The sequence below is a fragment of the Plectropomus leopardus genome, chromosome 21, assembly GCF_026936395.1.
Source record: "Plectropomus leopardus strain MGB_pleo_1.0 chromosome 21, ASM2693639v1, whole genome shotgun sequence".
Taxonomy (NCBI): Eukaryota; Metazoa; Chordata; class Actinopteri; order Perciformes; family Serranidae; genus Plectropomus; species Plectropomus leopardus.
This window is the reverse complement of record NC_142196.1, coordinates 17,195,496-17,220,308: the sequence shown is the minus strand read 5'-3', so window position 1 is coordinate 17,220,308 and position 24,813 is coordinate 17,195,496. Positions and strand designations below refer to the sequence as shown.

At 41.4% G+C, this 24,813-nt stretch overlaps 1 protein-coding gene across 2 annotated transcripts in view; it reads right to left on the bottom strand.

Moving 5' to 3' along the window:
- nck1b (NCK adaptor protein 1b) overlaps positions 1-24,813 on the bottom strand; it is a 34,498-nt gene that overhangs the window by 5,008 nt on the left and 4,677 nt on the right. Inside the window, exons 2-4 of one of the 2 annotated variants that reach the window (XM_042510787.2) lie at positions 13,683-13,735; positions 12,519-12,759; positions 46-800 (exon numbers count right to left, since the gene is read on the bottom strand). In XM_042510787.2, coding sequence (XP_042366721.1) covers positions 46-800; positions 12,519-12,744 — 981 coding nt within the window. In that variant the 5' untranslated portion in view covers positions 12,745-12,759; positions 13,683-13,735. Of the gene's footprint in view, positions 1-45; positions 801-8,572; positions 8,699-12,518; positions 12,760-13,682; positions 13,736-24,813 lie in introns of those variants that run through there. The other variant, XM_042510788.2, reaches the window with a different exon arrangement.

The following is a 24,813-nucleotide window of genomic DNA, read 5'->3' as shown; positions in this document are numbered from 1 at the left end:
AAAGGCACCTACTGATGGTACAGTAAACAAGTGAGATCTACTGACCGATGACTCGCTGTCTCGGATGAGGAAGTCTCCCTCTATGCCTCTCTGGTTGAGGGCTACCTCCGCCTGGTGGCGCGTCACCTTTCCGTAGTACCACTCCTTCCCCGCGAAGCGCCCGCTGCCCGAGGGCGAGATGTAGTCACAGTCAGGTGTGGGTGGCCCGGCAGGCCCCGCTGCGGGCTTATGGGAGGTGGAGTCCAGCACGGTGACGTAGTTTTTAGGCACCAAGCCCAGCTGTCCATCTGCTTTGCGACACTTCCACCACTCCGGATCGTTCTCAGGCTTCTCCACCACCTCCATCACCTCGCCTTTCTCAAAGTTCAGCTCCTCGTCGTTGCCTGAGCTGAAAGGATAGAGCGCCTGAACCGTGTGCAGCACTCTGTTCCCGTTCGTGGTGCTGTTCACTACAGCCGCCAGCTTCTCCGTTAGCGATCCCGCCGGGTCTCCCACTCCACCCATGCCCCCTCCCCCCGCCGTCCCATCCACGTCCTCTGTCACGTAGTTGGACGGAAACCAGCCAGACCGTCCGTTGTAACTGCCGCGCCACCAGCCGTCGCTGCACTTTTCCATCACCACCACCCGCGTGCCTTTCACCAGAGACAGCTCGTCCTCGCGCTCGGCTGTGTAGCTAAACTTGACCAGGGCTGGCAGGTTGAGGTCGTACAGCCGCTCGCCGTTATCTGCATACATGTCTGTGTCTGCGTTGGAGGCTGTGTCTCTCATCCCCCCCTTTCTGCTCTTCACCTTCCCAATTCCTGAGGAAAATAATCAAGGAAAGGTGCAGGAGTTTAAAGAGATATCATCATTATATTCATTCAAGTCCAGCGAATGAGGTCAGAGGCTTAATGAGGAGGCACACAGGCCTGCAGGGCTTTTGTGTAAATTAAAACTTAAAAGTCACCATTTTACTAAAAAGCACGTCTCTGGAATTCACATTTTCACATCCCTTCTGCTAATGTGGAACAAGTCTCAACAGAAAAACAACACACACACACACACACACACACACACACACACACACACACACACACACACACCATTCAAAAACACCTCTGAAAATTTAAGGGAGGAGTAAAAATCCCAGACAAATACCAGGCAGCGATAATAAGCATTAGGGACTGTACTGAAATAGAGGGAGGGTGGGTAAGTAGAGCTAAAATCATTCCTTTTCTGCATTTACAGTGGCCTAACCCCCCCCACACTCCAAATCCAGATACATTCTTGGGGATTAGGTCTGGCTGCTGAGGAAACAAAAAAGCAACGCCGGTGTGGTTTAAAAAAAAAAAAGAAAATCAGAGTGGGATGAAAACTTGTTTTGGCGTAGACTATAAATCCTGTGGAGACTAAAATATCTTCACTGGTTTATCATAGTACTGCTACCTAACAGTGAAATGAACAAACTAACTTAGCCTTGAACTCTGTCGGGGAAAAAGGCTCAGTCACATTTCATTGTTGCTAATCACATTGCACTAATCACCTCAGCCGCCCCGACACCTGCGGCCGTGCTCGCACAGCAGCTGGAAACTCCGTCCCACTTCGGCCAGCGCTCTCCTCTCTTCTAGCTTTCCATCCTCAAAAACTTTCCAATCATGCTCCAAGCACCCCACTGAGCTGACCATTTGACTTTAGCGTAGCTGATTAAAAAGGGCATATTTATCAAGACTTTATCAACTGTGGTTTAGCAGCAGATGAGCTTTTCCTTTTGGTTTGCAGGCTAAATGTCAGCAAGTCACACAGGGATTGAGCACATGGTGAATTTTATCATACATGCAGTCGACCTCTTGGCATCTCTAAACAGCCCAGAGGCTAACAGAAGGGGGATTACCAGGTCCTTTAGCCTTTTCCTGGGTTAGAGAGCCTGGAGGCCGAGCGTTGGCAGGCCTGTGGTCATCGTCTTACTAGACAAGAATTTCCACTTGGCAGCCTGGCATGCTGTATGAAACACATGTGCGGCTAGCAGCGGACGCAGTGGCAAGATCACACATTCTTCCAACTTTCCGAGATACTAAAAAGCAGCTCATACACTCACAGCTTCGTCTGTCTGTACATTACTTTCAAAAGCAACATCACTGTTATTATCACAGATCTAACTGATGATGCAAGCAAACCTGACCGAAGCTCAGACAGACACTGCTGCCAGACGCAGCGAGAAGTAGTGACACCATTTCTGATTACGTTTGCACGGCTATTGCTTGCATAATCAAAAGTCAGCTGGGTGAAATTATACAGGAAGGTAGGGTGTAGCCTGCAGGATAAGGCTGCGAGGATGGTGTGTGTGTGTGTGTGCATGTGTGTGTGTGTGTCTGTTTGTTTTCTGAGCGGGGAACGTGACTAATTTGTCACAACGCCATACTGGATCTGCTTTACCGCAGATAAATTGTTACTGAAACGTGTCCATGACTCAAGGAGTGCAGACAAATTTCACGGTAGTGCCGGGACTCCAACGTCAAATTGCTTCCAGGTAGACCGTGTTATTAGTCACACAACTGTAGGTAACTACAGACTCCAGACATGGTGTTAAGAGCTGATGTCTGTACGTGGAGGTTAGGTCTACTTATCCCTCAGAGCAGCGAAAAGACAAAAACAAAACATCTATATATCAATATTTTACATTTAGATTGAACTACAGAAGGCCACAATTCCTTGGATTAGAAGTTTACACAAACGTTTGCAAACGTCTCATTCCCTTTCGGCATTTAAAATTAAGACAAAAATGACAGACAGAATGATCTACAATATCACATGTTGAGGAAGAACATGTTCGTGCAGGTGCAAGCCCCAGAATGTGTTCAGTGCACAGTTGGAAATGACCTAGTTAGCTCCAAACAAAGGTTAGGGGTCAACTCTGCATAAATAAAGCATCTTTCAGTTCCAGCTGAGGACAGAGACAACTGAGAGCTTATATTTTATCTCCCCGGCCAGGTAACACAGGCCTTATCAGTGTCCCCGTCAGGGATTTTATTTGCCGCTTCCTGCTACCACCACCCGAACACTTTGCATTAAAAAAGCAGAGCTCAGGACCACTGCATTTGACTAGATGCTCAATCTAAGCTGAGGTAATAAAGGGAAAGGTAGGATTTGATACTGAGAGGAGATAAAGGGTTATTGAGGGCATGTGCTTCTCTGAGGGGCCCATCTGTCATGCTGCTGTAGGTTAATTGCTGTGAATTCACTCATGTGGCCACGACGAAAGACTGAGTTTGTGCTTCCTTTTACAATTTCGCAGAGGCTCTTATCTCACAAAGGTTTTGCACTGCACGCAGCGTGGTGCTCATTAAAGTAAGACCACTGTCTTCAATAGTGGACACAGCTGCATTCTGCTCAACTGGTGGGAACCGATTTTGGCTGCCTCGTCCTCGATATTCTGCCATGTTTTTCAGCCACGTTTGTGAGTTTAATAAAGCCAAACTAAGAGGACAATCTTTGGACCTTTAATGTGCTGACCTCTAAAAGGCATGTCAAGCAGGCTTTCTGGTATTGACAAGACGCTGAAGGAAACACATTCGACTGCAAACAAAAAGACAGGACGAGTTTTCAGGTGTATAAGGTGTAAAGTAGACATTTCTGATTATCTTTAGATTATAAATATACCAATATTTTCAGCTAGTTCTATGTCTAACTGTAATGTTAGTGTACTTATACCTTTTTTTAAAAGGATGTGAGTTCTCTAGGCAACACAAACCCTGCATATGATACTAAAAGTTACATAGTTGCAATGACTGGGCAGTCTTGAGGTCAAGCACTTCAGACAGGACTCATAGTTGTTGTGACAGACACATCGCTGGTTGTTATTAGGACTGAAACCAGAAATCTTTAATTATGGGACAGTTCATTTTGCCAGTAGGCCACAGCACGGTCCAGACCTGCCACCCCTACCACAACACAACCACATGAATTAAACAGTAAATAATAATATTAAATAATGTCAATTTTGTGCCCAAATATTGTAGTATGGATGGGCATGAGTATTTTGGACATCAGTAATCAAGATTTTGCTTTCTAATAAAACATTTTTTGGGGACAGGGTGTAGTAATGCAACTGCTTGTATTAGATATATCTTGTGGGTATAATTTAATGCAAGTACTTGGATATGGAAATTACTTAAAATAGCCATCCCTAATTTAAAGGATCCACAACAAAAACATCAAAACCAAAACCAAAAACATTAACGCCCCCAACGGCACCACATCTGTGGGAAGCACAGGCCTCCTCTCAGCGCCAAAATGTCATCGCTTCATTTGAAGTCATCCCTGAATATTGCCAACTGCATGATCTTTGCATGATACGCATGAACGCTTCCCCCACAAACAATGCCGCCACTCTACTGCTACCTCTGAAATGTCTTCAAGACAGAGGAGGACTGAAAATGCACTGTGAGTTTCTCTGTTTCGACGTCAGATGCTTTTTCCTGTGCATTTCCTGAGAGAAGGATGCAGAGGAAGGAAAGCGTGTTGCGTCAGACGGCAGTAAATCACGGCAAACAATGACAAAGACCTTAACTCGCATATGTAAAACCCCTCCGAAAAACTTCACTTTTTTGTTTGCAGATGAGGTGCCCCGGCGGGAGGAGAAGAAAGTGCCGGGGAGTTTATTTGGCTGCCAGTGACAGCCAGGAACTAGTTTTGTTTTTTAACTCTGGCCTCCCTACGCTGGCTGGCTGTCCATTGTCTGCCAGGGCCCTTTCGACCCCTCCGCTTCCCTCCATTCCAGGGCTCTTCCTCTGTGGACGACAACACCCCGCGTCAGGCTGTCTGACAGTGTCTGAACATCCCCGTACTTGAACACAACATGATCTATGGGACAAGTTCAGCAGCAGTGAAACAAAGAGAAATACTTTAGAGCTAAATTTGTGTTAGAAATTCAACTCCCTATCACATCCTAAGGTCCACTTCTGTGCCTCCATGGCAGTTGTAACTCTGACGGCAATGTGCCGTTTGCATTCACCACACATGTGACGCAAAACAGCAACCCTCAGCCATATGGTCTGGTATGAGACTTACACATTAAATGTAATGAGACCTTGTGGAGTCAGAAAGAGTGAGTCAAACTAACTAAAGGGAAGGCACAAAAAAGCGAGCTGGCATGTTCCTCAGTGGCGATGGTTTGGGGGTCTTTTAAGACTACAGGTTCAATCAAGCTGCTAAGATAGCTGAGTGATGGCTGCACAGGAAATGTGCGAAGCTCTTTCAACTTCAGCCGTCTGAGACATCAAAAGCAGTCAGCCATCAGTCTCTGTGATGCAGAGGGAGTGATGGAGGCACGGTGCTCCATTTGGCTTTTACAGCTCTGGACAGTGCAGCATTACTGTCAGCAGCTATGAACAGTAAAACAAACAGGTGGTTGTATTAACTCCAGCAGTTATTAACTGTTTCTGAAATCTGGCTGAGAATGAACTCTTGCTATTGACATTTGTGTAACTTTGCATCACTGCAGCAACACTCTCCAACTCCAGCTGCAGCATTTCTACCTGTGAAAATGTCTTTACGGAAAGTCTTTTCACTTGACCTATTTTTTCTCTTTGCCTCTGCTCTGGTGACCCACATTTAAAGAACATTATATCTTGGGTTCCCCTCATTTCCATACCATATTGTATGACTGTGTTGTTGTGATACACCAGTGAAGCAACAGATGCCATGACACTGATTGTTTTACTGTATTGAATTATGAGAGGTAATTATTTGTGGGAAGCAGCTGCAACTGTAAGGAAGTTAAACTGAGAGATAAGTGTTAGCCTTTGTGACCTCTTCAAAAATCAGTTTAATGACAGGAGCTGAACAAAAAGCATTAATGAACTAGGCAACTGTTAATGAAAGTTTTTCTACAAAACCATTTTTTTAAAGAAGCCAGAGTTTTAAAATATTGTCTAAAGACCAGTCACACATGGCAAAACGTACAAGACGTATGCCAGCCTTCAGTACTACACAATTTGATATTTGGTGCTGCATTTCATTTAATGACAAACAAGTACTGAGGTGTGATGTGACATGGGCTTTCAAAAATGACGACTTAGGATACATATTACCTAACAACCAAATCAGTTCTTAACAGGAGGTTATTACCCTTCAGTGGGGAAATGAGACTGTAAGAGCTCAAACAGTTTGTTGGAATTTATTCTGCAACCCTTTGATTAATCTCCTAAAGACATTTTATTTTTCAAGACAAAGCACAAAACTTGACTGGCACCAGCGTGACAAATGGGGAATGCTTTCTGGTTTACTTATTTATTTCTGATGGTAAACGTTTAATGTTGATGAGTGCTGATTGACAAAAACAAAAAGAGAAATACATTTGAAGATGTGACAACGGGCTCTGGTAACTGGTGATGGACATTTTTTTGCTATTTGCTGACATTCTGTAGACAAGGGCTGTAACAACAATGGTCATATTTCACAACCATTTCCTTGATAAGCCTATAATATTGTTATTTTTTTCTGAAAAATGTCCTAAAATTAAATAAAAATGTCTTCAAATGCTGCTTTTTTGTCCAACCAAAAAACAAAACCCACAGACTATTAATTTACTGTTAAATACTACAAAGAAAAGCATCAAATCCCCACATATAAAACGCTGGAACCATCAACTTTTCTTTTTGTCATTTTTGCTGAAAAGAAGGTAAAATTTTATTTGGAAAGTCCTACATAGAGTTTATAGAGTATTTGTAACATTTTAACGATGTAGTTTAGATTCAACAATTTAACTGTTTCACTTCGTAAATGTTTACCCATAAAGTGGTGAATGTGTTTTCTCGGAATAATTTAGTTGAACTTTTCACTTTAACGATGCCGCATAGGTTGAGTGAATAGCTCAAGTTCAGCTACATTATTCTGGGAATATAGACATATGTTCATGCAATGTCACATACTCCCAATATATAATTTATTAAACATCTGCAGAATTAAGCGTTAAATGGTTCAAATGTTACAAATACAAGGGGAGCTGTGCTGTAGATGTTTGAGTTTTCTAGTCTTCAACAGGCCCTCGCTTCCTGTTGAGCAATTCTTAATGGCAGAGGACACAGGGAAACAACGATGAGTGGCCAGCTTTACGAGAGAAAAACTTCTTAAATCCTAAGTGACGCTGATGACTCCACTAACAATCTCTTAATTATGATTATGTCTTTCGCTCCTCTGGTCTGGGAACAGCGAGCCACGGTTTGGAGGAAAAAGAAGCGGGCGTTGGAAAGAGGGAGCGAGGGACAGAGACTGCCAGAAAGTCAAACGGACAGACCCCGCACAATGATTCAACTTCCTTCTAACTTCTCACTTCCTCTCTGGCCTGCTCTCCTCCAACGCTCAGGAAGAAATGTGGCTCAAATTAGAGTTTCCGCTCGCTGGGGAGGCTGAGAAACAGGAAAACAGAGGGAGGGGAAAGAAAGAGAGAGAGGAGACTAGCAGCTCTTAGTTTACACAAGCAAAAGGTTTGTTAGCTCATCTCATCATGTTCTCCGGAGCCCCTTTACACACTCTGGATTCTTTACAAGCGACGCGTGCACGCACACGCACACACGCGCACACACACACACACACACACACGCAGGGAAGATAGGTAAAGACAGGAGATACCACTCAGCAGTTACAAGGTGAGATTACAACATGGGTGTGTGCCAGGGCCTTTTGAAAAAGTGTGTCAGCGTGACTGTAAAGTATCCACGAGCCCACGGAGCTGTCGGGGCAGTGACATTCCTCTGATAACCGAGCGAGGTGCGGGAGATGGGCGCCCGGGTCCCATCAATCAGTAAAGACCCCGTCCTCCTCTCAGCACAATGACTACAGTGTTCTACATGAGCACCCCGCGTCCCTTCAACTGTAGCTCATGTAGCTAGCGGTGGGGTGGAGGGATGGAGTGGGTGTGTGGGTGGGGGGGACTCCCAGAGCTAGCGAGCTCGCCCTGAGGGTGGCATAAAAGAAAACAGACTTTAGCTATGTCTTGAGATACTACTAAACAGGGTGGAGAGAGGGTCTTCAAGCATGATAATGTAATCCACTGAGTTGTGGCCCACTCACTAGGACAAATGCTAGAAAAAAGTGGAGTTGGATTACTGAGTGTGTGTGTGTGTGTGTGTGTGTGTGTGTGTGTGTGTGTGTGTGTGTGTGTGTGTTTAAAAGAAAGAGACAGAGAAGGGTTGCTGAGGCAATTACAGGCTTCGGCTCAGCAGAAGGCTTCTGAAAGGCATATCCACCCAGTCTTTGCAGCCGCTCACACAGACACAGCCTCAAAAAAGCTGTTAAGACACCCTTCTCTCCCTCTCTTTGCCAGCACAACATGTTAGCACAGAAATCAGTTTCCGCCTGCTCTAAATATGACACATTCATTTGGCTAACCTGACGAAACCAACTTACAACCCAAGAGGAAAAAATCAGAAAAGGGAAGATGAAAGAAAGGGAAAAAAAAAAAACACACTGACAACCACTCCTGCACAGTCAGAGAGAGAAAAGAAACTTCAGAAAAAAAGCTCTCTTGTCTAAACCACTTGTAAAATAACAAACAAGGAGCTACAGAAGACGATAAAAGTTTTAAAAAACTCACGAAAGAAATGTTTGAATAGGTTAGCCATGTCCATTTTGGGCTCACTGTCTCTCCCTCTCTCTGTCTCTTTCCCAGCCCCAGCTCTCTTCCCACTGCAGCTGTAGAGTTATTCCATGTGAACACCCAGCGAGCTGGGCGGATAGCAGAGCAGGGCGGCCCACTCTGTGACCATGTGGTCAGATTGAGCCAATGAGAGTGCGGGATAGGGAGGCCTCCGATCCAGCTCTGGAAGGCAGAGTACAGAGGCCTCATGGAAAGGGGAAGAAGTAGGGAGGGAGAGGGGGGGTTGAAGCTCAGACGCGGAGAAAGAAAAAGAGATGAAAGAAGGGAGATATAGGAAAAGTGGAGGAGCTATTTTATCAACACTGAGGCGCAGATTGGTTTTTCTAAGAGGGAGGTGATCTGAGAAATACACTCCGAAAGGATCTGTGGGGACGCTGCAACGGCTGAGTGAGTCACTGAGTGCTCAGTGTCACATGACTGCAGTTGTTTGTAGAGACACACTTATAACTTAACAACAAACCCAGGAAACATGAGTCCTCAAACACACACACAACACACACTCCAAAACACAGCCATCTGCAGACAGATCATACCCTCACACATTCTTTCAAACGATGACACCGCTCCACACCCAGCAACTGGCTTGTTTCAAAATGAAGAAAAAAAACAGAAAGAAAGATACATTTTCCTCCCACATAACATATGAAAGTGCAGTCATCCGGCTGCTTCTCTTATTCTTCTCCCACACATGTACAAGAAAAACACAAACCACCCACAATCTTCCAGCTAAAATGTCTTAAATCTACTTAGAGATCATAAAATAGGACAAATGAAGGTGAAGTGAATTTACAAGCTTTCTATGATTACATGAGTTTCACAAGGCTTGGCGTAGCCTTAACTCGTGTTATACATTAGTCTCTGTTTTATTGGCTTTATGTGTAAGTGAGACACGTGTGTGTGTGTGTGTGTGTGTGTGTGTGTGTGTGTGTGTGTGTGTGTGTGTGTGTGTGTGTGTGTGTCGTGCAGCTGTTCACCTGAGGTTATTTGATCAATGGATGTAGTGACAGGTGGGAAGTTGTTGCGAGGCTCATGGCTGTGGTGCATGACAAAACATACCAGCATCTAATAACACGCACACACTACACATCCTCACACGCTACATATTACAGACAGACAAACAAACCTACACACTTATCAAATATTTCACTGCTAGAAAGATGGTCTTTCTATAAAACTAGGCCGTCTATGCAGTAGAAAGAAACCTTTAAAAAGGGTGCTACATGAAGAGAACGTAGAGGAAAATGACTTTGCTCAAGAGATTTTAAAAAATCTACAACCAGAATGTCCTGGACAGCATTGTTTCATTACAGCTAAACAGGGCACTAAAACTTGAACATTTGGGCAAGAAAGAGGCAATGCGGTAACAGAGTCTTGGTTTGATCAGCTCTGCCTAGTTTTACCATATTATATCCGTTTTTTTGGCTCTGTTTTCACTATGCAGTGTGGCGCAGACTTCCTGTTCACAAACTCTCACTATTACAGCTAAATAGGGCACTAAAATGTTTCTGGCATTTCAGGAGAGAAATAGGCAATACAGTAACAAAATCCTGGTTAATTTTTTTTTTTTTTTTATATTTGATTAGCACCGCATAGTTTTACAGTTTGAGCTTCGGTTTTTACAATGCAGAAACAATATGGCTTCTTGTTCACAAATTTTCATGTAACAGCTAAACAATGCACTACAATATGTTTCTAAAGACATTTTGGACGATAAATGGGAATGCAGTAACAGAATCCAAGTTTTTATTAGATCTGCACTGCTTAGCTTTGCAGTGTGATCTGAGTTTTGAAAAAGAGCAGAGAGAGAGAGAGCAGCTCACTCTCAATCCACTTTTATGCTCTTTGCAGTTGCAGGCAAACAAAAATATAAAAGTAAAATCTGTAGTCCAAGAAACAGCCATAGAAACAGTGTGAAACTGCTGTATGACATGGTGAATTGAGAGGTAAGCAGGGAGAGCTAGGTGCTGGTAAGATAGACGAAAATTTACCCGTTCCTTAACACATACTACCCACACTGTTTTAAAACAAAGCTGGTTGAAAATCTGCAATTTGTCCCTTTAAAGGACAAATGACTAAAACGTAAGCATTGTATAAGCTTGAGTTAATGAATAACTACAAGGAAACATCATGTTAATAAAAGTCAGTGTGCTCAGGACCATGACTATAAGTTTAAGGAAATTAGCTACATAAGAGGGGTAAAAAAACCTAAAGCGGCCTCTTCCTGTTCTTCATTTTTTCATCAGAATATTTCAGCACACAGGGCTGCCCGGATGTCAGCAGTCTCCTCTAACCACAAAACTACATTTAAAAAAACACACAAAGAAAAAACATGCTGTACTACTAACAGGAAGACAGAGTTCACGTGTCCAACAGATAAGTGTTTCTAAAACACAGCAGTGTGTGATACAGTTACAAATAGATGACATCCCCATTTTTTCAGTCCCTCTGTGCAAGGAAAAGCTGCTTTGTGGCCCACGGCTTCCTTGCAGGAGGTCAACCCACACAGAGGTGCTTCATCATCACCACATCAATAAGCAAAGCAGATAAGGCTACCTCTTTTATCAGTCTCACAAGTGTGGTTTGATGTTATGTTTTTGCTAAATTGGGCCATAAACAACAGGTCCCAACTTCTGCTTTGTCATTGAGCATCAAAATCTGCACAGATTACAATACACTAACTAAATAGTAATACACAGATATCACAACCCATAGCTTTTATAAAAAAAACCACTATTTACTATCAATATGGTGCAGGCCTGTTTTGGTGTGCCTTTAAGTCTCATTAGTAAATGCAAGTGTACAAACAAACTTAATCTAATGGGATCTGCCGCAAACAAACATGGCTGAAGTACACCAACAAACATGGTTATCCCATTATGTTATTAACTGAGACAATGATGCCCTGCAGAGCAGAACGCGTTGGAGATTAAAGTGTGAAAAGCATCAGAAACTAAAGACACACCGCACGCACAGGAGAGATAATGAAAACGCAGAATCATTGGCAAAACAAATACCAGGTTATCTGGCTGTGTTCCAGCCTGGATGCTAGCAGTCAGAGTGTGCATCCCAAATTAACATGAACGTCTGTCATCAAGAAGAATTACGCAAAGACAAATGGTAACCTTGGCTCACAGTCGCAGTTACATTTGGCTTGATCCTGGCAGTACGAGGCCCTTGGCAAATGGCAGTGCCTAGAAATATTACTGCTGTGTTGACAGAGCAGACAACACCTGTGCTGCATCAATTCTAGTCGTGATAAAATGGCAGAAGATATTAGATTTGTCAACACAAAACAAAGACATTTCTTGTTGTGCCACAGAAACCAAAAGTCTACTTTTGTTTGTGTCTATACTTGACCTCAAAAAACTTCTGTAATCATAGAAATAAATTACTGCCTTACCTGTGCAAATGCTTCAAGATAACATGGAAAAATGCAACAGTACTTTAGACATTACGCCGCAGACACTCGAAACAGATACTGAAGCCTCAGTCTAAGTAAAGTAGCTGTCAGCATTTCAACCAATCAGACATCAGCCTGGGACCACCTTCCTGTGGGGGCTGTTATACAGTACAATAGATACCACAAAATGTGGTCAAAAACAAAACTGAAGTAGCGTTGGCCTAGATACCGAATGATGACTCCATTTATGATGAACAGCAATAACCAAATGTGTATGACACTATGACACATAGAGAGGTCTTAATCACAAAGATGTGAGAGAAAACATAGAGGTAGGTTCACTGAAATCTTGTGAGCTCCTAAAATTCACAAACAGACTGTGGAAAGTGTACACTTCACACAGTTTCTGGCAAAAGCTTATCAACTCATCATTTGTTGAATGTAACACTTGCAAAGAAAAGGAGAAAAAGTGATTTGTTTTACCAAGTGTGTCTTTGAGATTCTTGACAATAGAAGCTTTCCTGGCACTGTTTTTCCTCTCCACGTAGTTGGACGGCACAAAGCCTGTTTTGTTGGTGGCATTTCGAACCCTCCACCAGGACTTGGAGTCGTCGAGGAGCCAGAGGCGCTCGTTTTTCTTGATGTCCAGCTCCTGGTCCTGCTGGGCCATGTAGTCGAACTTGGCGATGACAATCACCTCTTCCGTCATCTTGCACTCAGTACACTGGCAGAGAAAGGAGAAGAAAAATATGTCAGAGTGGGCTAGTCACTAGAGATAGGTCTGACTCAACCCATCATATTTCCACACTACGGGAAAAAAATGCTCAGGGCTGCTTGTGTTAGGGTTGCAAAATTATGGCCAACATGATAATCATGATTATTTTGATCAAAATTAAGATCGTGATCATTTCTCATGCTTATTTATTGTTTGGGAGGAAAAAATATTTTTATTGCAGTTTTACATTTGAATTAAAAAAAATAAACAAAAACAAAACACTGCTAAAATAACACTTACTTAAATGTTGTGCTACATTGCGGCCAATGTACTATTTTTGCATCAAAATGAGACTTAAAATAAGGTTCTCCTTCACTTGAATTTGGTGCATCTCCTATGGAAACATATCCACCTCTGTTTTCTGTGGGTTTTTTTTATTTTATTTTGTTTATGAGCAGCAGTCACAGTACTGTGACACAGACAGAGAAAATATCTTTTATATAATAGAATCTGGGCCAGTGGTATTATAAGCAGCAGTAGTAGCAGTAATATAGTTAGCCTCAATTTCTACCACCAGAATGATGAAGACAACACAATGGCACAGTTTCTGTTGTAGTAAAACAACACTGGGTTTCCCCCAGGAAATTGGTAAGCAGAGGTGGGGAGCAATGCTGACATTTTTTTCTTGCTCTTTTGCAATAATAATACATCAACATGCATTCAGTCAACATAACTAGGGAATTAACTAAAATACCATATGTGGAACCCAGTTTTCACAGAACCTCCCTTTACACTGACAAGAGAATCTTTCTTTATCTTCCCAGCCTTCGTACACATTTTATTCTCCAACTGCGCTGCCTGCTCCAGACACGATGCTTAGAAATACACCAAAGGCAAATTTAGAAACAATGTTTAGATATAGATAGCTGTACCTGTACTGCATCAAAGCTGAGAACTTCAAGGGCTCTGATGCTTCTCTGTAGTCCTAGAAAAAGAACAGACAGGGCAGGAGAATTAGACACTGACTCTTCTCACTCTTTAATAATACACAAAAGCTTGCATCTGTATTTCTGTTTAAGTGACTTGAGTGCCACAGTCCATATAGCGCCGTATCGCTGCATATGTGTTATCCAAATGTCCCCCGGCTAAGCCTGAATCCTGATGAAATGCCAGCTACCATTTCCACAGTTTAGTCTCCTCAGACATAATTTCCCCCCACCAATTGTACTCTCAAAATAACAGATATAAATGACTATTCTTTCTTAGTCTTCAACACTAACTGCTGCCAGAGAGTATAGAGCCAATCTCTCAGTATCCACATTCTTCGTGAATTTACAGAGGAGATGATTTCCTCTCAGAAGCAGTCCAACTATTGTCTATTGTGTCAGGCATCAAACATGAACCTGGGAGCCAGGAAGATGGCAAAGATTACTGTAATAGGGAAGTAAGAAGAGGGACACTGTGCGTCAGCGGAGTGAAGCTCTCACTTAGCACTAATGATGTAGGATACTCCTTTAAATTTAGCACAGGCTTATAAATATTCCTGCGTGTGCAGACTATGCAAATGGTGTGATTATGTGAACCGCATTACAAGCATGGCTCCATTGTTTGCCATGTTGCTTATCACAAGAGCTTCCACAGTCCCAAGGCATTTTAAAATTATGATTTGGGAGTACTGTGATACACAATCAAAACTTGTTTGTGTTTAACAATAAGCACATTCACAACAAGCAGTCTTATGACCCATGTAGCCATCAGCACATCTATGCTTAGGTTAATACTGCAGCACTGGAGGAGTGAGGCACCGCTGAAGCGGCTGCTCTGATGTCATGGGAGTTTCACCTTTCCCCCCCAACTGACTTCAGGGACCAGACACTGACCTCATTGATCGAGAGCTTTTGGTTTTTATTTGAAGCACAAGTGTCTAGGTTTCAGCTGCAGCTGGCCTTGAGATAGGACCAGAACCTGATCTTAGGCAAACATAAGGAGCCAAGCTAACTTTCAGCATGATTAGCCAAGGGGAGTAAAATAAACAGTAGGCCAAATAACCATAGGCTGAGAGCTGAGACGAACTTTACTTATGCTTTTCTAGAGAAAATGTCAAGAAGTTGCTGAGTAGGTTTATCTTTTCAGTAAACAAAACAGAGGATGACAGTGCCACATAGGGTTGGGCACCGAACTCTGTACTTTCAAGGGTACCGGCTGAATTGCGACGGTACTACCAAGTGCCCATTCACAATAAATAAATCGGTGTCAAATTTCAGTACTTATATGAGAGCACATCTGGGTGCAAAAGTAACTTAGAGCACGACAAACAGAGAGAAAACAAGACAATGTAACCTATGCAAGTTGTTAAAGACGCAAACAGCACATTTACACGATGTTTGAAAAAGGAAACTGGACTTTTAAAAAATATGAAAACATGTTAGTCCAACTGAAACTGTACTTTTTGAATTTCTCAAAGTTGGACCAAGATAAATGTGGCTGAGGGTAGAAAAAGGGAAGATAACAAAAACAAACAAAAAGTAAAGCACAGAGTATTTGCAAAATATACAGCACCAAAAGACAGTTTAACACCGAACCAGTTTGCTACTTGTCAACTTGTTTGTTATGTGATGTAATAGATCAACCGCAAAAAGGTCCAATAGCAACAAGCTGAAAGAGGGCATATCAACAAATACTGTGGTGCAGTTGGACATACTTCATCAATAAAGGGATTCTCCCCTGGTGTTTGTATACTGGGACAAGGACAGAAGACCAATTAAATGGCCTAATCGAGCTATAACCATAGCTCAACTTAAACGTGAATGTAAACGTACATGGTGAGACAGGACAATGGTAAGCCAAAAGCAATCACAAGTGTGACTACGCTTTTTAAAACCTGATGCAGACAACACTCGCTCCGAGAAATAACACAGCAGCTATCCCTGCATTCACAAAGTGTCGGGTAATATCCCTTTGTAACATAAAGCTTCAAACTGTTCCTTCACACTTGGATAGCAACATGAATCTTCAGTGGGATGTTTAACACTCTAAACATTCAAATAAAAATGCCCTTTTTTATAGCATCAATGTTGTCTCTACATTAAGAATTAAAAGCTCATGACCACACTGAAGTTAGAAAAATGACTTCACAACCTGAGAAATCAGACCATCCAAGGAGCATGTGAATGCAGCATGGCCTGCTGGGGACGTGTTTGGAAAGGGAGAGGGAGGGTTTCTATTTTCTATAGTGTGTTAAATGTTTGAATAAATGTAGCTGAGCCATGTTATGAGTTGTGCCCATACTGTTCTAATGTAGGTAATAAAATAATAACATGGAGGCTTCATAGTCTGAACCAAGGCTGCAAACTCTTTATTGCTTTAGACAGTGTCAACGGCAGCACATTACAGCTTCACTCTCTCTGTTCTTAGCATTTACAAATAAAGCCTGGAAATACTGCATTACTGCTTACCAGAAGGAACTTAAATTTACTGAGCATTTTACTAAGAGGCATCTCCACAAAACAACCTAAGTAAATAAAGTGTTACATAAATAAAAATGTTTAAATTGAGAAGTTAGGACATATTTTTTACAACTGAAATTACATTTGTTACTACAGAGACAATAAAGTACCGAAAAAGGCAGTACCCAACCCTCGTGCCACCTCTCATTTCCCCCTCTCCATTGGATGAACGGTGGGTTGGACTTAACAAGATCCTAAAACTAAGACGTGTAATATAGTAATATATAGATCCCAAACTGTTTCTGCATTTCATACACCCAGTTTTAAAGGACAACACCTGTGGTCTGGGATATTTTTCCCCCATGGGGAGTTTTGTTGACTCCATTTACCAAAAACATTAGGGTGTATACTGTGGTTTTATCTCATGGCATGTTATTGCCGGCTCCTTTTCCATGTCTAATTACATTAATGAACACTGGGAGAAATGTTAGGGAGCGGCAGAGAAAAACAAAGAGCTGATTTACTCTTCTCGAGTGCTGCCTCTTTCACCAAGACAAAGGCAACAATCTCTCCACTCCCTGGGCTGGGCTCGATAACTGCCTGCCAAAGAGGCTGACAAGTGTGTATATGTGCTGCTTCTCCATTTACAACATCCCTCCCTTACGATCTTTTTTTCCCCCCCACTTTCTACTGTCCCTGCCAATGCATGAAAGAATCATCAATGCAGGACTAACTCTTTCCCAGCTATCTCCCATTTTCACAAAGCACACTGCATCCCAGTCTCACTTCTTTTAACTGCCATCACCCCCCATGTCTAGGGTGGCGGCACACTAAGTGCACACTGACACCACAGTGACTTAGTGCAGATGTGAGGGTGGATCAAAAAAGTTGGGCGACAGATGCTCTGAGCTAATCGCACAGCTGCAGACTGAGCCAAGGCCACTCGCCAGTCCAAAGCACTAAACGCGAGGTCAGACAGGTCAAACTGCTCAAACGGTGTCATATCCACAGTGGATCTCTGTTTACCCTGCTGCCTGGCAGAATTAAAATGTACCCAATCCATCACTGACCCCACAGTGCACATAAATGAGAGCCTAAAATTTCATCTTTTTGTTTCTAACTTTCATCATCGTCATACATTATCAACTTTTCCTTAGAACAAACAAGTTATTTAAAAATTGCATAAAATTGTTTCTGATGAAGCAAAAGTACTAAAATCTGATTTTGAGCAGCTTTTTGGAGTTAAAATGCATCCTGTTTTGTCATCAGAAAAACAAACCATGGTGTGACCTAAGATGCAAGTGTGAGTCTGCTATAAGGTCAGTTTGATTAGTAACAACACTGACTTCAAGAAGGATGCAACTCACAGTAATTTTCATCACTGATTAATATGCCGATTATTTTCCCAATTAATCAATAATCATTTGGTCTATCAACTGTAAAAAAAAAAAAAAAAAGAAAAGAAAAGAAAATACTCATCCAAAGTGATGAATCCAAATTGCCTCTTCAGTCGAAACAACAATTAAAAAACCCAAAGACTCTTCATTTACTATCAGTAAATAGCAAAAAACAAGCATCACATTTTCCTATTAAGAAGCTTGAACCTGGAAATGTTTGGCTTTTTTTGGCTTAAACGATGACGTGAACAATTATTATTAAATAGTTGTCTATTAATTTTCTTTTTTTCTATTTTCTTTCCTTTCAGTTTGAAAGACATGCAAAAGGAATATGCTTTAGCACATTATTATACTGTATTTAAAGCTGTTCAGTGATTATTAAGAGTCATGCAAGCAGCAACTTTTTACCTTAAAAGCAGCAACTTTTTACCTTAAAATCCTGCTGCTTTGAGAGTCAGAAAAAGATTGTCACAGAAGTAGGACAAATGATGTAATGAATCACAGTGCTCACAGTCAAACAGCGTACGACCTTTGTAATGAGTAACTGGCCGTATAGATGTTTTGAACAAGCAAATCCAACTCTGAAAATAACTTGAGTGCTAGACATAAAGCAAAAAAAGGATCTGTATATACGAGCTTTGCGGTTGTCAACAAGGGCGAGCAGACCACATGGAATGGTAGACAGGTGGTCAAATGTGGTGGCCGGTGGTAACTGCAGGGTTTTCCCAGTTAACTGTGGATACATCTTTTCCTACTTCTCCCTCGTAATATGAAAAACGGATGCGCTGACTGAAGAGCACTAAAAGAATGTCCCTGTTTTTTAGTGGACAAAAAAATGACAGCAATTTGAAGTAGCATTTCCTGTCGCTGCTTTATGTTCACTCAGTTTAAAACAGCTGCAGAAAGTATTAAAACTATCTTCGGGGAACTGACTTAATCACAGCTCCTTTAACTGGGTAAAGACGTAGCCAATCTATAATGGGGGAACACAGAATTTGGCAACTTGATGGCAGCATTGATGACATTTTCCTTATTGATGAAATTCTGGATTATACTTTTGATACATCAATTGTTTAGTTTAAATTGAGTAGAAATGAGAGAAATTCAATTCCCCAGAGCCCAAACTCTTCAAATTATATATATATATATATATATATACATATATATATATACATAATCAACAAATCCTCCCATTTAGAACCAAAACTTGTTTAGCATTTTTGGTTTACATATAATTATCAAATGTGGTTAAAGGTGACCTAATATACTTATTTTCAGGTTCATACTTACATTTGGGTTTCTACTAGATCATGTTTACATGCTTTAATGTCCAAAAATCCCCCTCTTTTTTAAAAAAGCCCTCTCTGCTCTGATTGGTCAGTGTTTCAAGGTCTTCTGTGCACCATCATTGCAGCTGGGAAACAACTGTGTACACACATTTTTATGGACAAAATTTCAAAACTCCTGTGACTTTTCAAGGACCCATAACAATAAAAAAAATCTTGGCCCACTTACCCAGCATTGTTCAAACTTTGTTGCAACATAATTTCAACCAACAGCGTTTCCCATTCATAACAAACACTATGGTGGGCAAAAATCTGCAAATACCTCCTCTCATCTATCAATCTGATCAGCTGTGAACATATCAACAGATCAATTAACCACCTCTCCAGTGACATTCAGCTGCGAAAGAGATAAAAAGAACTCTACCTGATACACTGCATTGACAGACCTGCAAAACTTTGGATGTTAAACCACAAATAGAGTGACACAAACCACCATGACTGTGGGAACCCTGAGTATGCACTTTCCGTAGAAAAAAGTCACAGATAAAAGCTTCTAAACCAAAGTCCTCATAACTGATACCACCATGATATAGTGCAAAACCTGGGAGAAATTTATAGCACTGGCAGCTAAGATTACATGTTTCCCTGATATTAGCATATAGCTGCATGTAACAGTGTAGGCTACGTAATATATACACCTGCAATAGCGTCACCGGAGCAGATAACCATATTAGGAAATTTGTTATGAGCAAAATAGGTTTACAAATTAGACATAAGCCTACTTGTGTCTTGCAAATAAACAGCTTTGTTAACCACTAAACACCAGGCTGATAGAGTTGGCCGGTCTTATCTCCTGCCACAGGAGAAGTTGTGGGCTGGTGACAGGTCAGCCAGTGTTTCTATCAGTCATCCACTCATGTTCTCAAGAGTGCTTACACTGGTCACAATTGTTTCCCATCAGCACAAGACATCTAACCCAAATCTGCAACTGTCATCTTATACATTAAAAGACATAGCGCAGTCATTGCTTCTTAGATATAGATCAAATTTAAAAAGAGTTAAGTGACAGTAAACCACAAACCATGACAACTGCACATCGGTGGTGTCATAGAGATGCAGTGTGCAAATTTGCAATGTTACTATGAAACAATGCTGACTTGAATCAACCACATCCTGTAGTCTACAGTTGCCACCACAAGCCCTTGTGTCTCTGCAGGAAAAAGTGGTGATCTAGTCAAAGAGCACACCCAGTGGCCTATGTGGTAATGCATGATATGAGGATACAATATTAGAGATATGCATAAGAGGGAAAGGACTGTAATAGCATAAAATTCAGCATGTCTCCAGTGAGTGGCTCTGACTTTATCTACCAGACTGCCACCACTTTGTGATGTCACAACAGCTGGATACTGCATAATCTAAAAAAGCCTAAGAGAACAATTATGGATCGTTGTCCCCCTTCACTGTGGGAGCAAATAGTGCCACTGCTCGACAGGATTGCTGAGGCACTGAGACAGCAACAGCATGAGCTCACAGAGGCAGACAGAGTAACCTAATCCCTGTGACAGCCTGCTAAAATCACAGCCTCTGCTGCCTTCTGGAATGTGCTCTGTATGCTCACTGCTCACTCAGCCCCTCTGGCACTGCTGCACTTCCTCCAACTTACACCAAAACTCATATTTTGGCCACGGGGAAGGTCTGGCTTCACAGTCGGACAGCGCAGGATGGGCAGCAATGAATACTGTGCTCTTTTTCACATCGAAACACAGCAGCTAAAACCCATGAGACTGCATCTCATCCCAGCTGTCCTAGATTCTCTCAAAACAAAACAGAAGCATAGCAGCAAAGGGTCATGGGAGACTTGGCAGGCCAGCTGTGAGACAGGAAGTGTGGACACAAGGGCGACCGGATGATGGGAAAGTGATGCAATCTGACAGAGTGCAGGCTTGACCTCGGAGTGCAGATGAGTTCAGATAACTTATCTTTGCTTTGCATTGATGCATGTAATGTACCATAATTAAGGGATGAGAGTTTGAGTTCAGCACCAATTAAACACCAGTGTTACTGGGACAAAATATGATGTCCCCCATTAGTAAACTGCATTGTTCCACTATCACATTAAAACTTAATTGAGGACAGAGGGGCCTCTAGTGTTTTGGGCTAAGCATATCGGCTCATGACTGTGTGAAAGCAGTTGGTTATCCACCCCTCGGGATCACCCTCAGCAGTTGGGAATGGCCTAAAATAGACCGGGGATCATGTCCTTTGAGAATTGCCAGAGATTTACTCTCATAGCAACAACCAACACCAAAAGTTTCAAGCTCTATTCAAGGCCAACTTCACATCAAAAGGCTCACTCTACACTCAAAACAAATCTGTGAGAAGCATATGCAAATGCCACGGTTTGAAATATGTTGTATAGCAATTTAGTTACAAAATGAAAACTCACACAAAATCAAGTCTGGTCACTTTGACATACTGTACAGACAAATTATTTAAGCCACTTTCCCACAGCACAAAAAACAAAAAACCAAAAAACCCACTAACACCCGCTAACATCTGTCTTTTTAATGTAATGGGAAAGATTACATTCAGCATTCACACCCGCGTCAAATTACTCATCAGTAGTCATGGGTATTTAATGGCTCCGGCTTCGATCGGCTTTGATACAAATATATTACCCGTATGAACATGCAAGTTTAGTAACTTTACCGGGAAGATGCAAATACTTGCCACCAAAAAAAAACACCTTCTCTCTCCATCCAAGCAGGACTCAAAAAATTTTCCACTTATGCACCAAATTTGATAAACGGACTGTATAAGTAAAAGATATGAAAAGAAGTAACCACTGCAACATTTTCACTGGCCTCCATGCTGCTCTACTGTTTACTGACTTGTTTTCTGGCCTGTCTGTTACGTCAAATGTGACACACCCCAACACACCAGAAAGGGATACTTGTCTGCTTTTCAAGACCATGTTGACAGCTCTGGTTTACTGGCAACAGTAATGGAGTCTATTGCCTATTAATAGTGTGTGTTCCTGTGCAGAGTTCCTACAGTTTAAGGCAAGTTTGATTTAAGACTTTTTTAAGGCTACCAGGGATGAAAATTAAGATTAATTTTGCAATAACCAAAACTGAAGAAAAAAAACATGAACCAACATTGTTGTTTTCTTTTTGACTAAAGGTTAAGAACAATTTGTTGTTTACTGTTGCAGGAAACATTCCAGTCCAGTGAACAGTTAGATCTGGTTTGACCTGGAAAATATCTGGCATTTGTTGGCAAGTTTGCTTTGCCATTTTTTGTTTTTCCTTCCTCTGCATGCAGGAGTTAGTGTTAGTGAGATATTTTACAATGGGATGTCAGAAAAAGATGACTCATAAACAATACTTCCTATGTTTGAGCATTTCAAGACTTACGAAGTATTGATTAAAGAAATTTCAATACCAACTAAGGCCTTATTATTAGATTAATGAAATAAATGCCTTTAAGGACCCTCAGGAACCCTGCCATGTTAAAACTAATCTGCATACATGTGCTAATTTTAGTGGAAATGGGGTATTACAAAGACAAGAGCAGTATTTAGGAAGCTTAGAGGAAGCTCATCTAAATGTACTGAACTTTTATCACAGACTATTACTTGTTCAGATTCCTGGTATCAATGTTTTAGCAACCATAACTATTCTGATACTTAACACCCATTCGCAAAAGAGGAGGATATTGATTAATCAGCAAAAGTGATATAGATAATAGATATAGATAAGGCAAATATACAAGCATAGCTGAAAAGTGTTTCACTTCTCCATTTTTACTTCCTAGTCGATTACGACTGCATATTTTCCACTTCACAAGGCATGAGGCTGGATGTTACTGTCTAGCCCACAGAGGGATAGTACTGGTGAACTGACATGTTGTTTTGTGGCTGAAAAACAGGATGAGATGTCCTTTTTGTGTCCTTTATATTGGAATGATGAGACCAGCTTGACATAAAAGAAAGGGGTGACACAAACATGAGACAAAAGTTGTGGCTACACAGAGTCACTTGTATGAGTGCTTCTCGAAAAGATCTCCACAACTAAGTAAATCAGTGATCTGTATCAGCCCTGAAAAGCCTGATCAAAGCACCCCTATCATGCACAGCAACAAATTACATAACCAAAGTGCTTGTAGGAATCTTGTAGAATGGCTAAATTTAGAAATAACACTACTGCATTGGTATGCAGGAATAAATTAAATATAAGCCAGACTCTAATTATTACCTTCCAGAATTTACACTAAGTTTAATGTAGTCTATGACTGGCCTTAGCAGCAGCATACCAGCATGAAAACACTTACACCTCGCTGTAAACGAATGCACATCAGAACATAATACCTCTATATAAGAAAGGATCTATTTCCTCAGCAGAGCCTACACATCCGCATCCACGCCCTGCTTGTTGCCTGAGTTGTTGTTCTGGGTGGCCTGTTTGCTTATAGCTACCAGGTCCAACGATGGCCACATCCAAGCAATCTGGGATCAAGGCAACAGCAAAGTAAATCTTCAGGTTACCTCACCAACTCTGGGAGCTCCAGGGGATTTCCCAATGACTAATCCAAGTTTACAAAGCAGGAGGATTCCTAACATCAAACTCTACTGTGCAAGAAATCTGTTTGTGGTTTGGTTTTGTAGCAGCATTAGGAGTCAGTAAAAGAGATGATCCACATAAAATCTAAATCTGGCCAGGCAATGTACCGTAGCTGTATACCTTGTTGCAACTGCAGCCTTCTGGAAAATGCTCTTGTTACAGTCAAAATAGCAGATCATTTGTAAACCGCAAGATAATAATGCCAGACAGCTTGTGTCAGAGGGATGAAATAGATACACTGGCTTCCTCTTAAGTCTTCGTACATCCTGGCAAATATGAGCCCTAGAGTGCTGTCACAATAGGACTAAACAAGCCACTTGGGAGGACACAAGTCTGGGGAGGGCCACGTGTTGGAACTTGCGTATGAGCATCTTGAGAGCAGGAGGTATTCCAGATTGCATGGTGATGCCACAAAAAAAAAATCTGGGGTCTGCACAAATCAAGATGTTTGATAGGAGAGAGGCAAGAAAAACATTTTCCAGAGACATCCTCACCTCTGAGCTGCCTACACGTATTTTCAGCACAGGGAGGTCTGTATTTAATGACAATGGGAGTGTGTCAATTTACCTATAGTTACCTTTTACATTCAGAAAAAGATGACAGACAACAATGTGTGTTAATAAATCACTAAGATGAATGAGGTAGAAGCTTTACAAAGACTACATTTTTACTAGAATCGGCCCTTCTTTCTACAAGCAAAAAGATTGTGTACAGTGATACTGTGAAACCCGAATATTTATTAAGACGGTTATCACACCATTGCAACCCTACTGTCCACTTTCCTACATGTGAAAAGATCCATTTTATGATGTATTGATATAGAAAATGATATGATTTTTGCTGGGGTCTGTACCAAATAAGCATGTTCCCCTATGTCTTAAATATGATTTGTAGGCCTGGACATCTCTATATGACCAAAATGCTTCTTTTCTATTAGTTTTTTTAATCGAAAAAACTTCAGCTCCTGCAATTTGAATATTTAACTTGACCATAAATGTCATTTTGATAAAATTTCTATTAATTGTGCAGCCCTACTACAGTGTAAGCTAAAACTAGCAGGTTCTGGTCCCCAAAAATGCAGTGTTTGTCCAACTCTGTTCTGTTCAAAAGCATCTTTAGATCACGAATATCTCAGCATATAAATGTACAATGCAGATAATCTTGGCTTTCAAATGCTTTTGGTAAACAGGGTCCTTCACATATAAAATGAGTAAATGTTTTATTATATTTTGCAATCTAATGTATTTGCCAAGAATATAATTCTTAAGATGTTTTAGGCTAATTAGAAAAGTATCTTATGATAGAGCTA